At 40.6% G+C, this 20357-nt stretch overlaps 1 protein-coding gene across 1 annotated transcript in view; it reads left to right on the top strand.

The window, feature by feature from the left end:
* GADL1 (glutamate decarboxylase like 1) overlaps nucleotides 1-20357 on the top strand; it is a 162960-nt gene that overhangs the window by 30041 nt on the left and 112562 nt on the right. The window contains exons 3-8 of the mRNA XM_053668954.1: nucleotides 3387-3513; nucleotides 5759-5849; nucleotides 9365-9471; nucleotides 10200-10315; nucleotides 16313-16392; nucleotides 16515-16569. Of these exons, the coding sequence (XP_053524929.1) occupies nucleotides 3387-3513; nucleotides 5759-5849; nucleotides 9365-9471; nucleotides 10200-10315; nucleotides 16313-16392; nucleotides 16515-16569 (576 nt within the window). The remainder of the gene's footprint in view (nucleotides 1-3386; nucleotides 3514-5758; nucleotides 5850-9364; nucleotides 9472-10199; nucleotides 10316-16312; nucleotides 16393-16514; nucleotides 16570-20357) is intronic.

Here is a 20357-nt window from a genome sequence, read left to right as displayed (position 1 = left end):
TTATCTGTACTTGTGAAATATTTTGCATCTGCTTTACTTTGGCACACACTGCCATTCTGGTGAGATTTTTAAAAAAATTGGCCTTTATTCAGTCATTAAATATTAACTGAGTGTTATCTATGGGTATGACATTATATTTGGCCCTGGGGTATATAAGAAAAATAAGATAAAGGCTCAGGTTTGAACTGAACTGATAATCTAATTAGAAGAGTAAGTTTTCATTTGGAAAGCAAATAGGGGGTCCCAGTAAGAATGTGATAAATGCTGGGTGACTGGGGCTGATTTTGGGGATTTCACGAAGGAGTGGGCACTTTGAGCTTTGATGTGGAATGTCAAGGTTAAGTGAGATTTTGATGGACAGAGAGAAGTCAGCCTCTGTGTTGAAGAAAGCAGGGAGATAAATACCAAAAGAGAGCTGTGAAAGAACAAGATACATTTAATGTAGTAAGGGGGTCTTTTTGCCTGTAAAGAAGTATTTACATGAGGAACCAATGGGAGATAAAATGAGAAGGGGAGGCTTATGATCCTAAGTTATCCATTAAAAAACCACAAGTCAACCACAGTATAATAGATGCGTAGGTTATCCGTGTGAATGTGGATGGAAATCTAAAGGGGGGAGATGGTGAAGTTTCTATGCTACAACTTAGCCTACTTTGTCAGACATCCGACAGGGTACCATTAAAAGGTGAGGGGGTGGGCATTAGTAAAAGGTAAATAAAGGGTCAAATACATGGTGATGGAAGATTTGACTGTGGGTGATGCACACAGTGCAATGTAACATAGAGTTGTGCACTTGAAACCTATATCATTTTATTAACCAATGTCAACCTCGTACATGTACTTTAAAAAGTAAAAAAATAAGGTGACCTCCTTATACATCTCCACACTTCATGAGATGATTACTTCTAGTACCCTCTGTGGTAGAAAAGCTTTCTCAGTGCCTTTAAAAAAGAATTATAATTTACATTCAGTAAAACTTGCTCTTTTCAGTGTACTGCTTATGATTTTTGAGAAATCATGTAATGGTCACCACAATCAAGATATACAATAGAACAGTTTCATCACCGCCCCTAATATTCTTCTTGCCCTGCTGCAGTCACCCCCCCCCCCCCACTCTAGACCCTGGCGGCCTTCGATCTGCTTTCTATCCCTGTGGTTTTTGTCTTTTCCAGAACATCAGATACTTGGAATCATATCACCAGTAGCACTTGGATTCTTGCTAGTTTCTCTCAGCAAAATGTATTTGAGATTCACTCATGTTGTGTGAATCAGTAGTTATTCCTTTTCATTGTTTCAGTTACTTTTGTTTTCCTTCTGTCTATTGTAGACCTAACATCAGAGTTTAGTTCCATACCTCTTGGTCAACGTGGTATTTCCTTTTGTTTTCCCCAACCTCCCACTGTGGAGGCTTCTCACTTCCTGACTGCTCCCCTGTCTCTCTCCTCCCTTCTGCAGCCAAACTTTGTAAAGATTGTCTCTGTCCCTCCCTCGCTCCCTCCGTTTCCTCACCTCCTACATCCTCATTTCCCAGCAATCTGGCCTCCACTCCTACCTCTAAGTTAAACTGCTCCTTGCCAAGAACACCTCCTTGTCAATAACTCAGCGCTTCTCAATCTTGATCTAATTTGGATAAAGCTTCTCACTTGGATTTGACAGTGAGGAAAATTCCTTTTGTCCTTAATAGCATGAACCTCTTTTAGGCTTCTCCCTGCCTTTTCAGTGTGCCCTCCACCTCACACGTGAGCTCCTCTCCCTTTGCCCATTTCTTAGGTGTTGGTATTGTTCAGGTGAGATCCTACATGTTTTCCTCTTTGTAGTAGGTTCTCTCTAAGCCATGTCAACCATGTTAGATTATCGCAGTGTATGCCTGAACCTCTCTCCCTCATTTTTCACAGGAACTTCAGGCCAATGGCCACACTACTTTTGGAGGTCCTGAGAATCTTTAGGCTACATGTCCTCAAAACTCGTCATTCTCAACCCACCCTGAACCACTGCCAACCCATGTATGCAAGCAGATAACTCATTCTAACTGTGAAATTGATTTCCAAATTCTATTGATTCTGCATTTTAAATATCTCTAGAAATACTTCATTCATACAATATCTATTCTCATCCAGCCTACCAATCATCTCTTGACTGATTTATTACAGTAACCTTTATTTCCAATTTTACATGGAATCTCCATATAAGAGTGAAAGCTATTGTCTAAAACACAAATATGATCATATCATTCCCCTCTTCCAAACATTCCAATGGCTTTCCTGGTGCCAAGTTCAAACTCTGCAACATGCCACATAAAGCCTGTCATGAGTCTTGCTTATTTCTTTATGCCTTTATTCATTCACTTATTTATTCATTCATCACAGCTTTACTGAACATCCCCTTAGGTGGCAAGATCTGTGTTAGTTTTTTGGGACCAGTAAACAAACAGACCAATGTCTGTGTTCTCGTTGAGATGATGTAGGACAAAATAAACGTTGGAAGGTGTTCAGTGCTAATAGAGAATGAAAAGCAGAAAAGTTAGGGGAGATTGACAGAGATAGGGTACTGGGCAGCGTGTGGCTTTTAATAAGAGCATCAGGACTGCTATCCCTGAGAAGGTGACATTCGAGAAGAACGGTGAGAGCAGTGAGGGAGTTAGCTCTAAGGATATTTGGAGGAGGAACATTCCAGGGAGAGGGCCCGACTGGAGCAAAGAAGCTAAGGTGGGAGCTTGCCTGGTGCATTTAAGAACATCAAGGGGGCCAGGGAGGTGTAGCTGAATCACCCAGGAGGCAGGTAGTGCTGGATGAGGACAGAAAGGAAACACTGCTGGGAGGAAGCAGATTGTACAGGGGCATTTTAGGTCATGGTATGGACTTTGGCTTTACTTGGAAGAATATGGGGACCCACTGGAGATATTTGAGCAGAGGAATGAGCATTCTAGGTTGATAGTAGACTATCAGGCAAGGATGCTATTCCAACCTCAATTCTTGCCTCTTCCTTCCTCAAACGGCATCTTCTGGCCACATTAAACTTGCTTCCTTCTTCCCTTGTGCCATGAGCTCCTCTATAGTTTTTCCAGCCTTTGTTACCTCTATTACTTTCACCTAGAATGTCCCTTGCAGTAGTACCCCATCCCCTAAGTTTTGCTTGGTTCACTCTGCTCCTCTTTTCTGTAACAAACTAGATATCATTTCCTCCGGGGAATGTTTGGCTTTCCGAATCTAAGGTGAAGCCACTCGTTTGTTCCATTGGCTTCTGTGTTACTGTTAGAGTTCTTTTCCTGCTCAACTATGGTTGCACATCTAAATCTGTCTCTCTCACTTGTCTGGAAACTTCTAACATTTGTTCAGTATTTGGCTCTCATGGGTGCTCAGTGAGCTGTTCCATTGCTAACCCTCCAGGTTTGTGAATGGCAGCCTCCTGAACAACTGAAACAACTTCTTGATTTGGAGATGAGAGACACGGGGGAGCCACACCACAGGCTGTTGGAACTCTGCCGGGATGTCATACGCTACAGTGTCAAAACCAGTACGAATTTGTTATTTCCTCGATCTGTACCTCTAACAAGTTCTTAAATGTTTGTTCTTAAGCATGTATTTACCTGGTGGTAAAGATGAATAGGACAGTGTTTATGGGATGAGAAACCTGGATCAAAATGTAGCGGTTCTGATATTTTTTAAATGGTCCATTAATCCTTATCACAGGTTTGTTGTAGAGGCCAAAAATAAATTGATAGCAAAATTGTTGGTGTTAGTGGTCATATATAAATGTTATTCACTCCTTAGCAATCTTCATCATCCACTTATAATCAAGGCCATATATCATTACTGCCACTTACCATTCCTTATATTGGTCCAAACTGGCAATGATATTTTGATTGTGGAATTTGTAAGGGATTTTAAATCTTGATGGCCACAAAAGATGCAAAAAAATGTTCAAGAGTATGTCTTTAATATAAATAGAAATAGATTTATTTGGAAGATATGTATTAACTTTGGGCATTTGGTAATTGCAAATTATTTTATCAACTCTAGCAGGACCAAAAAGAAAAAAAAGTTTATGAAGGTATAAAATGAATACTGTACATAGTAAGTTTATGCTGTGATAGCTTCACAATAAAGCTTAACAACTGTGATCTTTATAAATGCAGTAACATGATACCAGTTTTGTGCTGAATCTATTCCAACCTACTGTTAATATATACCCAGGGAAAAGGTTGTAAAAGTAGGCGAATAACTTTCCAAAATATGAATTTCTCAGTGTGATGTAAAGGGAATCTAGTCTCAAGACTGTACAGGCATTGTGCTGTGTGAATCCTGACACTGAACAAAATTGAGTGGAAGGAACATAATAAAGTCTTGGCTAAAAATAATTGGTTTATATCCCTTTGGGAAAGTATTTCCAAAATCCACTTAGCATTTCAAAAGCAGAGATACATATCTTATTATTACAGTGCACGTCAGAAATGTAGAATGCCATTTATGCCATAGATTTTCCAGTTTACTGGATATTTGCCATAATGTTACCATGGAAATCAATCATAAATTAACACAGAACTAAAAAAATCTTATTACAATTACTTGTAGTAATGTCTGGTTTCTTTTGCCAGATTAGGGAAAATTTTTCATGTTTTATTTAAAAAAAGACATTTTCTTTCAATACTTTATTTTTCATGAACCCCTAGCTGAAAGGAAAATAAGCTCAGACTAAAAGCTGGAAGTTGTAATGAGAGGTCACTCGCTGAAATGGTTCCCAGATACTCAGAGTTGGAAATAGACATCCTGCATCTTTGTCTTGGTCATGCTGGGCTTCCTATGGCTCAGAATGTCAAGCCAGTTAGCCTGGTGTTCAGGGTGAATATTCACACTGTGTCCAACCAGGGACCTTTATGGAACCTTTTATAGGAGGGGAAAAAATAGAACGCTGGAACTGAAGTTGTCTGAGTCTTAAAGGCAACTTGCCTTTGAAAAGAGTTGAATTAGAAAGTTTATGTCAGCTGCATAATGAGTCACGTCCTACTCCATCTACATAATGCCAGTTGCAGTAAGAGAATGGTCCAATCTGTAAATGAAAAAGGCCACTCATTGCCAGTAGCCTGAAATGAACCCTGTTAGTGAGTGAAATATATGCAAATTGAGAGAAGTTAGTATCAGTATTTTCAGCGGATAAAGGTAGCAGGCTTTGACACTTGGTACATGTAGACACAGTGTTCAAATAACCCATAGCTTGAGGGTTTTGGTCTGGGTCCGGGTTGTAGAAAGAAAGGAAGTGGACAAACCAATGCTCATAAATGATTGCTCAAGTTTTGCTCAGAAACACATTATTGTTCAGTAGAAAGGTCAAGGAGATGGGTCTATAGCACTTGTTTCCTTTGTGCATGATTAAGTTTTAAATGTTTTTAAAAATTGAGATATAATTTGCATTCAGTACAATGGATAAATCTTAAATTCTCAGATTGATGAATTTGTACGTATGCGTATATAAGTAACCACCACTCAGATAGAGATACAGACCATTCTCGACACTCTAGAGGCTCCTCAAGACCCGTTGTAATCAGCATCTCCTTCCCAAAGTTACCCAGAATTCCACCTTCCATCTCCATAGATCAGCTCTCCCTGGTACTAAATGTCATATAAGTGGAATTATGCAACATATACTCTTTGTGTCCAGCTCCTTTTATTATCCGAAAGATTTATGAATGTTAATTGCTATATGGTAATGATAGTTCTTCTTTTTTTATTGCTGTGTAAATAAATACTCTTTGAATTTACAGACCACCCAAGATTTTTCAACCAGTTGTATGCTGGACTTGATTATTACTCCTTGGTGGCCCGATTTATGACAGAAGCATTAAATCCAAGTGTGTAAGTATCATTACACTGGAACTTTACACCAAACATGGATTAGAGATGTTTTCTAAGTAGATGCAATTTTATTTCATTAATTTCTAGTTAATGGTTTCATTCGTACAGTGTCATCACAAATAGTGGAATAGTCTTACAACAGTAGCAGTTGAAGAGCTGTTTGATTTGACACTGGTACTGTGACAGGGTCGGGCAGGTGTTTTCTCCACTTAACAGGTGAGAACATTGAGTAAGCCACATTCAACTTATTCTGGCATGAAAAACCATGTCTGGGCTAAGTACTGACGGATACTTTGAGCAAAAACAAGTCTTGATTTTGCCTTCATGAAGCAAAATATCTAGTGATCTAGAGAGCTCCATGCAAATTAGTCAAATTATGCACATAAATTAATATAAAATTATGATTCTTGTGTGAAGGAGAGGTGCATGATTCTATAAATGTAAGTGGGACAATTTTCCCCAGTTGGGAGCTCTAGGAAGTCTTCTCAGAGGAAGTTATAGCTAAGAGCTGAAGGGTGAGTAAAAGTTAATGGTAAGAACACAGGAGAGGTGAGTTCTAAACAGAAGGAACAGCACATTCAAAGGCCCTGTGGCAAGAGACAACATAATGCATGCTATAAACTGAAAGGTCGCTGTGGGTGTAGCTGAGAGAACTATGGAGAATGTAATGAAAGATAAGATTGAAGAGAGAGATTGGAGCCAGGCCTGTAGGACCCAGAGGGGCATGTGTGTGAGTTATTCTAAGTACCATGGAAAGCCATTGAAGTTTCCTAAATTATTAGGTGCCATTTTCTTATTGAAACTATCACTGGAAATACGGAGAGAGGATTGGACAGGACCAAGTAAGAAGGCACTACCTTAGTCAGGTGAGAGATGATAATAGCTCAGACTTAGATGAATAGTGGTAGGAACAGAGACAAAAAATATTGTGTTCAGAAGATAAAACAGACAGGACTGAACAATATACTGGATCTTGGAAATGAAGAAATGAAGGAGGTTTATGAGATGACGCCTGCATTTCTGGCTTTCATAGCTTGGTTGATGGTCATGTCATTCACTGAGATAAGCATTGGAAGAGGAGATACACTTTCAAGTATAGGGTGAAAAAAGCAAGAGCAAGAATTCAATTTTCACTTGTGAGCATTTAAGTTTGCAGTGACTTTGAGATATCCAAGAGTATATATACTACCAAAATGAGAGATATATGAGATTGACATACTGATATCTATACGAAAAGAAGAAATTTAGGAGTTACTGGTGAATGATGGGAATTGAAACAGCGGTCAAGAATGAGCTTCCTTAAGTCAATAATTCTCAACCCTTTATGCTCATTAGGTTAAACCTGGGAACTTTAAAAAAAAAAATGAAGCCCAGGTCTTAAACCAGATCAATTCAATCCGATTTTCTGTGGGTGTGTTTAACAAATCATTTAAATAATTTTAATAAGAAGGATGGAGATGCTTTAGAAATAAAAGCAAAGCAGAAGATGGAGAAATACAGCCTGTGGGACAGCATATTGAATGAGGAGAGAGGAGGGTTTAGGACTGGGCCTTGAGGACATCTGCTGTTCCATGGTGAGGAGGAAGGAGGAAGGTCAGCCTGCAAAGGGGAGAGAAGGAGATGGAGTGGGAAAGTGTGGGAGCCATGGAGGAGAGTGTGTTCAGAGTCACGTGTTGCTGAGTGTTTAACTAAGACAAAGACTAAGACATGACCCCTGGATTAGCAACGTGGGTGCCTCTGGTGATTTCAGTTTTTGGTGGAGTGATGCGGGACAATGGGTTACAATGGGTAGAAGCATTAAAGTGGTAGGTGAGTCAGGAGAGGTGGTAGAAGTGCACACCTCTTTGAGCCTTTCCTTGTGTGTCCTGGGTTTTCTAATGTCTCATCCGAGTTCTTTTAGCTGAAATCTAGAGGGTTTTGAAATACTAAGTTGCTGTTCAGCTGAATCATCCACTCAAAATGTGACCAAGCCACGAGATCATTCCATGTCGCCCTCTCCTCCACCTCCAGGCTTATTCCCAGGTGGACAGTTGAGCTAGTTTTTAAAGATAGGTTTAATACTAATTTGTTTTTCTTACAAGAAAGTGAATGATTATTTCACTTACATGCGTAGGTACATAGAAACATGCATTCTTTTTAAAATAGTTTTGATATTAGTAAACCAGTTTCCTAACACAGTTGAAAAATAGAACTTAGACTGCTCAGACAGTGACACATAGGAAGGCGATACATAGTAGGTGTTTTATTTTTCCCCTTCCCAAAGTTTTTCCTTCCAGAGGCTAAAATATCACATTAAATTCTGTGACTATAAGTCTAAATGTATCTGCTTAGTTTACATATTTAGGTATATATATATATATATATATATATATATATATATATGGTGTGTGTGTGTGTGTATATATATATTGAATGTGTGTATATATATATACACACACACACACACATATATACAATTTGATGTTTTCACTTAGTAGTTAAAGGAGGTTGTAGATAGTCACCCTCAAGTTATTTGGAGAAAGAAGAGACTCAGACACTACAAACCTGGGCGTGGTTACTGCCCCAGGTAGGGTTCCCTGAGTAGCTGCCCTATATGGAATCTGTGAGCGAGACGTTTATAGAGGAATACCCTTAGGCTCAACATGGGTGACAGGAGAGAAAGGAAACAGACATGGTCAGAAATGGGAGTCAAGCTCTCCTTTGGACTATGTGACGATTGAGGCTGACCGCAGGGAGTCTGTGGAACTTCAGTGGCCTGGTAGGTTGGTCTAGCGTTGGACTCACGTGGACAAACATCTGCACCTCCAGCTGGATCAGTTGTCAGGTGTAGGCCACTGCAGGAAAGGGTTCGACCTTGGGAAAGGTGCCTCCCTGCAGCTGAGGAAATTCCTCAAGAGGTTAGATTAGCAGTGCTCTCTGACTACAACCTTCCAGCCTGAAGCAACACGTTTCTCATTGACAGGGGGCTTGGGTAGTGCTTTGCAGTAAAAGGATCCCATGATAAGGCATGTCCCACAGACTACTTCCCATTTGTACAAACACAGGAGTGTGGTGGAGGAATCTCTCCTCCAGGATGGATCATTTCCATGTAGAATATCTCGAGCTGATTGTTACTGTACACAGAAGTAACCTAATAAGACCTGGTTACCATGACAATGGTTTTCCTTCAGCCAGCATCCAAAGCATCATCTAAAGAGTGAAATGGTTACTGCTCATGACTAATGCAAAGAATCCAGATGCACTGCTTTCATCTCTCCTGATGGACCTGAAGCTTTTCTGTAAATTAAGACTGCCGCAGTAGCTTGCACTCCCTAAGGCCACCTCCATTTAAATAAGCACAACTAGCACTATCACTGAGTGTGTATTTCTCTATTTCCAATGGACACATTTCCAAAGACTCTACCTACACTTCGACAGCCACTTGGTTTAATAAAACTCTTTGTGCATTTCGTGGGACACCAAAGGGATGGTTTGACTCTAGTCATAGAAGTGAAGTATTTTTTATATCTATCCAGTTATACATATGAGGTGTCCCCAGTGTTTCTGTTAGTGGAAGAAGCGGTTCTGAAGAAAATGATTGAATTTATTGGCTGGAAAGAAGGGGATGGAATATTTAACCCAGGTAAGTACAATTAGTTATTGCCATCTCCCTTCCATTCACAAGTGTCCAAAAATGTATCCATGTGTTAAATGAGAAACAACTCCTTGCAGATTTATACATTACAAAAAGTTGAAAATTAATAATGCCACCGAGGGAGACTTTGGCTTGTGCCATTTTCCAGAGTGATAATATTTCATATAAATGCAAAATTAATGACATGAATGCTAAACAAATGAGCTATCTACAATTTAGGTTTTATAATTAACACAGATGAATGTACCTGCTGTTGGGAATTTGGAAGGGCTATAATAAAGTTTTTAGGTTTTTAGATCAATTTTACCTGTAAAGCTTCCTAAATCATATTTTATTTGTCCACCAATTATTTTTAGGGGGAAGCAGTGATGAGCATGGATTGTCATTTTATCACTCAAGTGACAGACAAAATGAATATTATTAACTACAGAGACTTGGGTACAGAGCTCATAGATTGAAACTTTGAGTTGGGAAAAATTCTGGAGTAAGAGAACATACCAACACTTCCTGCTTTGCAGAGATGGGAAACCACAGGAAGTAGGGAGTAGGAAGTGTGCAAGAGTAATGGGGTAGGTGGCGTGGTGCATAGATGACTTCCATAGCGATTTGTCATGAGAACAGTGTAGCCACAGCCATTTGTGCTTTCCACTGTAGTCAGCACTTAGAGAGCTATAACTTCATGCTATAAATATGCCATTTCCATTTTGTCTTTGCAGGTGGCTCAGTGTCCAATATGTATGCCATGAATTTAGCTAGATACAAATATTGTCCAGATATTAAGGAAAAGGGGCTTTCCGGGTTGCCAAGATTAATCCTTTTCACGTCTGCAGAGGTAAAAAATTATGTTTGATAGCAGGTATAAATTTTCCGAGCATGCATTATGTAAGAGGGCTTGTTTGTTTGTGGATTCCTGGTGTGCTTTTCTCCTCTCTGTGTGTGACTAATATGCCTAAGTAGAACATCATATTTCATTCCAAAAGAAATTCTGATGGGCTTGATATTAGCCACCCAATTTTGTACATCACCTTTATTTAAAATTTATAGTCTATATATTTTCTCTAGGAAAAGGGAATGTTTTCTTTCAAAGTGCTATCTCTTTCTGTGAACCTCCTCTTTGAATATCTCATTTATTAGAACTTGGGTGATCGATACTGATCTCAGCTATGCCATCTACTCACATTTTCTTAGAAAATTGATTGCTTTGAATGACTAACACAAGGACTCTTCAAGAAGAAAAGGACATATTCAGTAATAATAAACTACTCTCTCTTTCCCTCTGTCTTTCTCATACACACACACACACACACACACACACACACACACACACACACACATGTTGCCACAATCTCCTAACTCATTTTACTCTCCACTTAAGGAAAGGGGGTCTGGTAGGTGCATTGGCTTTGAACTAGGCTGCTTGGATTCATTTCCTGTCTTCACTACTTACCATCTGAATGACCTTGGGTAAGTCGATTGACTCCTCTGAGTCTTAGTTTCCTAATTGCAAAACTGAGCACAGCAGTTGGCCCTAGTATGCAATACATTATCCCAAAACTGAGTGGCATAGAACCATATATATTATTGTTTATAAGTCTTGGGATAAGCTAGGCAGTATAGCTACTCTTGCTGGGCTCCCTTACCTGTCTGGAGGTTGGCTGGCCAATGGCTCATCCAGGGGTGCCTTAGCTTGGATGACTCTACTGAGTCTTCTCTGCTCCATGGTCTTTCACCCTCCAGCAGGCTGGTCTAGGTGTGTTCTTGTGGCAGTGGTGCAGGGAAAAAACAGCATGGAAGCATACTGGTATGCTGGAGTTCTAGGCTCACAACTGGAACCTTGTCATTTCTCCCTTATTTTCTTGGCAAACTAAGTCACGTCAAGGAACCCTGATCCAAGAATTAAGAAAATGCTCTACCTCTTAAGGAGATTTGTTACAAAGTCATCTGGCAAAGGGTATGGACACAGAACGGTGAACAATTTGGGCCATTAAAGCAACCCAATGGCCACATGAGCTTGTTCATCACCAATTAGTGAGTTGTTGGAAAGACTGAATGAATTAATACATGTAAAGTAGCATCTAGCACATACAAGGTAGACAAAGATATTAGCTATTATTATTAAGGGGGAGAAGAATAATCTAGCTACACTTATGTGGACAGAATAGGTGCAATGATTTACTTGCTGCCTTATCTAGAAGAGATTATTTTTTCCTTTTCTATTTTTGTGTGATTCCAGTGTGTGCCTCTCTCCATTTCACTGAAGCCTCTTCCCCACACCCCTGGCAGGAAGAATGTAGCTTCTGTACCTTCTGCAATCATCCTAGGTCTCCTGTCAAACATGCAAGACTAGTAAAATCAGAAAATTCTCTGTTATTTCCAGTTGTGCTTTCCTGTATCTGTTATTATCCCTCAAGAGCAAAGGCTACATAATTATTGTATAAAGACCAATTGAACACAGAGGTCTACAGTTCAAGAACACCTGACCACCCCCACATTTTCCTCCTTTCCTCTCTGACCTTTACTCTGGTTAGTTCAGTGCTAAGTGCAAAATGGGCATTGAGCGGTGGGAGGCATCTAGGAATATCTTGTAGTCTGAGATTCTTTACTAAGTCATCCGAAGGCCCTTCTTCATGAGACATTGTTTCTATAGCAAGAGAAGAGTATTTGGGAATATGGACATCTGGGAAAAATACTTGATTATTTGGGAGTGTCATGGAGTCGAGTTTCACCCCCTGGATTCCAACTCTTGGTATTTCAGTCTGAGGAACCCTAGCATATCAGAAATGCAAAATCCTTCCTGCATTTGAATTCCTACTTCCATGCTTAGGTAAGCTGGTTAAATAGGATCCCTTGTATCAGCTCAGTGCTTTCACCTTGCAAAGGTCTTTTTCCTTCTTCATTTGATTTGAAACTCGCTAGAACAATTGCCCTGGAAAGGGGTAAGAAATTCCATAAAAGGCTGGAAAATTGGGAGTGGGACTAAATTGAAACCTCACACAGTTATGAAACCAGAACTAAGTATTTTTTTGTTTGTTTGTTTAATCTCTGGGGGAGATATGGATGCAAAAAGAGGCAAAATGCATGCCTTGGCTAACAGGCCAGCAGAAGGTGAAGCCATAAATGCAAGAGCTAGATGTGTGTTTTAGTCTGCTTCGGCTGGCATAACATGATATCATGGGTGAGGTGGCTTGAACAGCAGGCATTTATTTCTCACAGTTCTAGAGGCTGGGAAGTCCAAGAACAAGTTGCTGATTCAGGGTTTCGTGAGAGCCCACTTCCTGACTTGTAGACCACTGCATGCTCCTCACGTGGCCTTTCCTCTGTCCGTGCTTGTGGATGGAGTAAAATCTCTGTCTTCCTCTTCTTATAAGACACTAATCTTGTGAGGGTCTCACCATCAGCACCTAATCTAAACCAATACCATCACCCTGGGGGTGAGGGATAACAAACATCAATTTTGACACACTAATGTGAATTGCACAGAAAAATGTCATAACTTCAAGCACACTGCAGCCTTGACTATGTATTTTCACCCTAGCCATCCAGACTCCACTGTGTAGCTCATTCCTTTCCCTGTTCTGCCAAAGAGACTCCGATCATAGTATTTGCATTATTTTAATCCATATTTTATGACCCCCTTCACCATTTGTTACAACAAACCAATTCATTATTTAGTTAAACATAAAGAATTAAAGAAGGCCGTGTTTCCTAAATGGTTTGGAACCCTAATGTTAATCTTTTTGCTATTCTTCCCTTGTTTTTTTTCAGATGTAGGCACATGGCCACGTGGATATTTTCTTGTATTGCTCACTAAGGTGGTCTCACTTTCCCAGTGTTTATTCTGCCCCAGATTGACCAGGATAATTACTTCATCTCTGCCTTGGACCATGAAATGCAGAATATATGTAGCCACCCACCACTTAAGGCAGTTTTCATATTTCAGGTTCTGACTATAATTCATGACACATACCCCCTACACTGTCAACATATCCAAAGTAGGCTCTCCAGGATACACAGGAACCAAAGAGAAGGGGGTTTGGGGGGAAAAGTAATAACAATAATAATGTGAGGCTTGATTAGCAGTTACATATGAATTCCTTACATTTACAGAAATCCTAGGTTTGTAATGCAAATCATTTGGAGAATCAACATGAAGTAGCATTCATTTGCCACTAAATAGTGAGGGGAGAAAAGAAACTCTTTTTGCTCCCAGGCCAGCGATCAATTGTGCTAGCTCCCCTCCAGCAGGTGGGAGGCCGAGGTGAGGTGAGGTGAGGCGAGTGAGCTGCGAGGGTACATGTGCTGCCTTAGATTTTGCACCTGAGGTGCCTCATTTACTCACCCTATTCCTTGGCCTTCCTTTCCGGGCAAGACTGACCTGGGTTTGAATGTCATTGCAGGTGTTCTTCACAGGCAAACAGGTGATTTTAGGATTTCATGCCTAGCACAGAGTAGTCCACCTGGCCAATGGCTCAGCTGCTGGAGGACTTGAACCGGCTGTGTGCTCTTGGAGAAATACTGTTTTTCTTCATTCCCTAACATAGAAGATGCACATACCTTGCTCTCCACACCATCCAGAGCTAATCTGAGCATCAAACTAAGCAGCACTAGAAAGAGTCTAAGCATCTGGAACACCATCCACAGGAGGGGGAAGCAGTGCTTCATTGAGAAAGCCAAGGTCACAGAAAGAAAATCCTGGCTGGAACCGGAAAGGAAAACTTGAGTGCAATCTGTCTTTCATGTGGGCACTTGCTGTTTTAACTTTGTAGAAATGAGTACCCGCTGAGATTTTTACATCTTCTGTAGACAAATGAACCCAGGGGGAGATTGGGATTGGGGCTTCAGATGGCTGACTTCTCTTCTGCCGGTGATGGGGGCAGCCACGGTTTGTTTCAACACGCATCTGTTACTTCTGAACCCCAGCCTTCTAGGTTTCCCCGTCCCTGCAACTACCCAGCACATCTGAAGCCTGGCCCTCTTTTTATTTCCTTTTTCCCCTTCCGGAGTTCTTTTCTTCCTCGGATGCTTTCAGATGTTCGGACTTCAGTTTTGCAGACTGTTTTTAATCTGTTCCTCTGCATTTGAGATTGACATTTGCCCCCAGGTACCCAAAGATGCCCCCACTGAAGCTATTCTCACTCTGATTACCAGTGTTTTATTTTTCAGACCTATTGGTTGAAGCTATTTTGCTATCTTTACGGAAAAAGCAATGTCATTTTTCTTACTGGCAGTTGTCAGTGGGGTAGGGTACTATTTATTATTATGAAACCCACAGCCATTTGGTGGCTTGAGCCTGGATCTCTGGTGAGAAATAACTGGCCTTACTATTACCTTAGCTGTGGTGAGCTGACATGGCAAGGAATGAGCTGCATTTTTGTGTACATCACGACCCCTCAGTATGCACGTGTCCTTGCAACAGCCTGAAACGAATGCATCCTCCAAGCATTTTGGATGGGTTCTATTTGATATTTGGAAATTAATTATTTGAGATGCCTTCATTTTTCCTGATGGTGTTAGGTCCACCGTTATTTTTACAGAGTTAAAAAAAGAGAAGGCTTCCAATAACCTCTCTTGACAAAAGAAAAAAAAATTACCACATTTGAGGGAATACATCAAGTTAAGTGTGAAGGCATGACTACTTTTTTAATGTATTCATACCTACGAATTAAATTACTAAGGGTTTTTTTGTACAATAATGTCCTTTAGCACCTTCATTTTTCTGGCATGAAAAAGAATTAATTGACCACCTGTCCACACTAATGTACAAAGACTGACATCTCCAATGTTTGATTGTTAATTATTTTATAGGCTCTATGTAGTAGGGTAAAAAGGCCCAACAATCTGAAGCATTTACTACTTTTTCCAATAAGAAATAGATGAGACCTAATTCCAGAGCCATTAGCCTCCTTGGTGCCAGGGCTGCATAACATAATGTGTCTATGAATTATTATTACTTAAGATTTTAAGCCACATTCCTGTGTGTTTAATTTCAGTCTTACATTCCATATTAAACAAGATCAGTCAAGTGTCAAACCAGCATTTATAACCCATTGTTTGCTTTTGAAAATAATGAAATTCTCATGTGATTTGTGATTATAACTTTTGAAAGTCTTGCTCACTCCTGAGAGGGTTTTACTAAGTCTTATTAGTAGCATGAAGGGAAATTTTCTCACTGGGATGGAAAACAATAGCCTCCACTACCAAGTTTGTTCCATATGCCAGGCTCTGTGCTAAGCCCTTTGCATATATTAACCCACTTTTTTTATACTCACCAAATGACATGCTCATTGATTTTAGAGAGAGATGCAGGGAGAGAGAGGGAGAGACCAATGTGAGAGAGAAACACTGATTGCTGCTTCTTGCATGTGCCCCAACCAGTGACCAAACCTGCAACCCAGGCATGTGCTCTGACTGGGAATTGAACCTGCACCCTTTTGGTCTATGGGACAACACTCCGACCAACTAAACCACACTGGCCAGGGCCATATATTTATGCATTTAATTCTATGGTAAAGAAGGCATAGGCACTGACATGCCCACTTTGTACATTAGCAAACTGAGGACCAGGGAGTGTACATTATTTGTTCAACTTTCCATAGCTTACTTCCAAGGGAAAACTTGGAAGTAAGTCCTGGTGTTTCTGACTCCAACCAAAGTCAATGTTCTCAACTACTGTGCTAAGGGGCTCAGCTGAATTACTTCTTTCTTTTATGCAATAATATTTTAAAGATTGGGCTCAGCCATATGATTTATATTCATTTAGATAATAAGCACTAGTTTTTCCTGCTGCGTATTCATGTCTCTCTCCTCCCTCTTGTCCCTTTTAATTTAGTGTCACTACTCCATGAAGAAGGCAGCCTCCTTCCTTGGGATTGGTACTGAGAATATTTGCTTTGTGGAAACAGATGGAAGGTAATGGGGACAGGATCCGGAAGCCTGGTGGGTGGAGGGGGAACTTCATACTTTAAAAAAAGCAGTGCCAAAGCGTGCTCACAGCTAAACATAACTGAAAGTCTCAAATCTGTGTCTCCTAGAGGTAAAATGATACCTGAGGAACTGGAGAAGCAAATCTGGCAAGCCAGAAAACAGGTGAGAGGGGAGAGAGAAAAAAGAAGGAAAAGGAAGGTATGCGTGTCTCTGGATGTGAGGGGGAGATTCCCAGGGAGGGAGTGCAAGCAGTCAGACCCATTTCCATGTGAGGGACAGAGAAGGGGGCACAGCAGACTTCAAGCAGGGCAACTTCTGTACAGGTGCTCTGTTTCCCGGGGCTTGGCTCTTCACGTTCTGTGGAGCTTCTTACACGTTCTCATCCTTGGTGGCCAGAGCCTATGAAACCCTGACATCACCATATTCAGAATTCTTGCCTAGAATTACCCTTAAAAAGCAAAGCCGGCCTCTCCAGTAGGACCCCTGCGACCACATTCCTACAAAACTTTGACTCTGAGAATTCTGCAGGTCCAACCCATTCTCTCTGCTCCCATGCAGAATGCTTCCTGATTTGTTGATCAGCCTCTCCTCTCAGGTTGCTTCCACCCAAAGCCCATTCATCACCATCATCCTGTACTTGGTCTGGGGCTAGTATTTCAGCTCTGGCAGAATGTTCTCTCTTTCTTAGCTGCCAGGATGTATTAACCTGACATAGGTCCGTTGCTGGGGAAAGCAAGGCACAGAAGTGGTCACCTGCTACACTCTGGCTAGGGCTGGCCCCAGCACCTGCTTTTTGGGCGTGTCTCTGTGTTGGTGCCAATCATCTGGCTTCTTGGACCAAAAGCCTGCTGGCTTAGGTGTTCCTGCTTCTTCACTGCTTGGTTCCCGTCCCACCACAGTCCTCATTGCCCACGGAGCTTCAGACCCTTTTCCCGTAACTTTCCAACAGGTAGCCACAAAGTCAGGTGCAACTGCTGAAAATGAAAAGCCCAGCCTCGGAGCTGTGATTCACTGCCTCTCCCTTCATAGGATTTCATACTCTAACAAAGATGGGTTCTTTTATTTTAATTTTTTTTAAGTTTCAATATTATATGTCTGTTATTTTACTATTTGTATTTTAATGTTTTAAATAAAAGAGCATCCTAGATTATTGTATTTGGTTTAAAATTTTGTGCTTGCAATTTTTGCCTTTATTGTGGCTGTATTGGCCTCAGGTGTGTCCTTAGATCTGCATTTGTTTTTGTTTTTTAACATTCCAATGACAAGTGGATTTGAAGTTGTCTGGTGGCGGAGATGACCAGATTGCTTTGACTTGGGCACAATTCTAGAAACACGCCTGTTTGTTCTGCTGTGAACTACAGATATCAAATTATAGTTTTCTGTTTTTAAAAATCTAGTTTTATCTTTTTCTACAGAAATTGCTATCGAAAAGAACTTTCTTAATGTCATTAATGCTTGTTGGTGGGGAATATTGATTGTGCTTTTTGTATGGTTTATATGATTCACTCATTCCTCTCCCCCTTCCTCTCTTTTTTACTATTTCCTTCCTTCCCTTCCCTTCCCTTCCCTTCCCTTCCCTTCCCTTCCCTTCCCTTCCTTCCCTTCCCTTCCCTTCCCTTCCCTTCCCTTCCCTTCCCTTCCCTCCCCTTCCCTCCCTCCTTTCTCTCTTGAATTTGGAAATTTTCATTACGAAAATTTCAAGTAAATATGAAAGTAATACAGTGAGCATTCATATACCATTAATTAATTGCAAAAGTCATTAGCTCACGCTCTTCTTGTTTCATCTCTGCCTCTCCCCTCCCACCACCATTTGATTAGTATGAAGCAAATCCCACATATTGTGTCATTTGATGTAGAAACATTTCAGTATGTCTACAAAAGAGATACAGTCTCTCTTTTTAAATAATTAATACCATTATAAGAAATGATTTCTTGATATCATCAAACATGTCCTCTGTATTAGAATTTCTCCCATTCCTTTTTTAAAAAAATTGTTTGTTTGAATAAGGATTCATGAAAGGTCTATGTGTTGCCCTGGTTGATTCATCCTGTAAGTCTTGTTTAATCTATAGCTTCCCCCGCCTTTTTTTTTTTAACTCCTGCAATTGATCTGTTGAAGAAACCACGCCTTTTATCCTGGTAGTTTTCCACATTATGCATTTGTAGATGACATCACGAATTTGAGACTCTAAGTGCTCCCCTCCTCTGTGCTACCCATCTGTTCTCTTATATTTCTTGCAATTTGGCAGTTAGATCTTGAGACTGGGTAAAATTCAGATGGAATTTTTGCAAGGAGTTATTCATGGGCAGATTTTGTCCTTCCATCAGCAGACGTCTTGGGTTTCCTTCTGTGGTGCCACAGGTTGGTGGCTTCTGGGATAACCAGGTCACCGGTGACAGGACTCTGCATGAGTCTGTCACCTCCCGGGTTGTCCTGCCCGGATGATGGTTGTCTAGACCCAGTGTTTTATTAAGTGATGTTCTCATTGTTGTCCCATTCCTCAGGCACTGATTGGCAGGCATGCTGCTCTAAAGAAGAGGGCCTCCCCCCCCCAACCCCCCAATTTGGTTTCCTAAAGAAAGAGTTTTCACAGGGGAAGCAGAATAGATGTTTTCTTCTTCCCCCTTATTTACTAATTTTCAGGTAGTGAGTTAGTTGCCTGGCATCCCCTAATGAGAGTGAAGTCTATTTTTTCTTTTTGTTTGGTGTCATTAAGAACTCGTGTTCTAGCGTATTTGATGGGTTTTATTTTATCCCACTGCAGTCATTATTATTTTTATTATGTAAATGTTGGCTTGTTTTAACATATGAAGTACATGAAGCTGGCACATTCTGAAGTTGAGAACCTGTAAAGAGAAGTTTTTGAAAAGCAAAATTGCTTTAGGCACATTTAAAAATAGGGCAGTGGGGTGAGTGTTGGCATGTTTCCTCAGTCTTCTTTCAAGTCAGTTAAAACTGTAGCCTGGATTCACCAAGGACAAACCTTGAATCCATTCTGAAATGATGATACCTGATGAACTAGTTTATTTTTTTTTCCCAGTAGCTCCAGACCTGGTTGCTCTGTTTCAAGCTTTTAACTTGAATTGCTTCAGATGTAGGAAATGGTGAATCCACTTTTTTTTTTCCTGCTGGGATTCAATTCCCTGGCCAGCCACAATCCATTTAAAATCTGTTGAGCAGCGACCTTTCCTTGGTGGTGAAAACCACAGAGGCATCCGAGGTTCTGAAGTGCTTGTGAAGAGATAAAACCGGTCTAACTGCTGCATATTTGAGAGAATTTTCCTGGGTGACTTTTGAAATGACAAATGTCCTTCGGGAAGACTGCTTATTGTGAGCCCACCATCAATTCTGTTTCCACTGAATTTTCTTACGAATCGCATGAGATGTGTGAAAGGAAAAAATCTGGAAGGTTAAATCCAGATGGCAGAAATTTAATTTCAGGACTGATGCTTCTAGCTAGATTGTTTTTTTTAAAAAAGGTGAGAAAGTCGTTAATAAGTTATAATAGCTTGCAAAGGTGTTTTCTCACCACTGGCAGGATGTTGTATAGTTTATGAGGAAAAACTCAGCTGCTAAAGTCACTAAGTGGTTTTAGTAAATGACTCATTCTATTGCTTTTAATGATTGACATAAATCTGGTCCCATTTTCTTTAGGTTACTGACATGATACAGATATGATCTGTTGGGAGTGAAGTGCAGGAAATAATTCTCAAAGCCCGTGGCTCCCTGGGACTCTGTCACCTACTGGCCCCACTCTGAGATGTTTGGGTGGCCTAGATTACAACTGTCACAACCCTCCGCCTGAGTGTCACATGGATTCATTGAGCACCATCAGTTTGATTCTGATGCATCTCAATTTTGAGATGGGCACCAAGTGCCCTAGCTCTGCCCTTCTTCCCACTCAGAGATGATATTTCTGTCCATGGTCAGCGAAGTTGGAGTGAGTCTG

The sequence above is a fragment of the Artibeus jamaicensis genome, unplaced genomic scaffold, assembly GCF_021234435.1.
Source record: "Artibeus jamaicensis isolate MK-2021 breed Jamaican fruit bat unplaced genomic scaffold, CSHL_Jam_final contig_519, whole genome shotgun sequence".
Taxonomy (NCBI): Eukaryota; Metazoa; Chordata; class Mammalia; order Chiroptera; family Phyllostomidae; genus Artibeus; species Artibeus jamaicensis.
The sequence above is the reverse complement of the archived record's forward strand: the minus strand, read 5'-3'. Positions and strand labels throughout refer to the sequence as shown.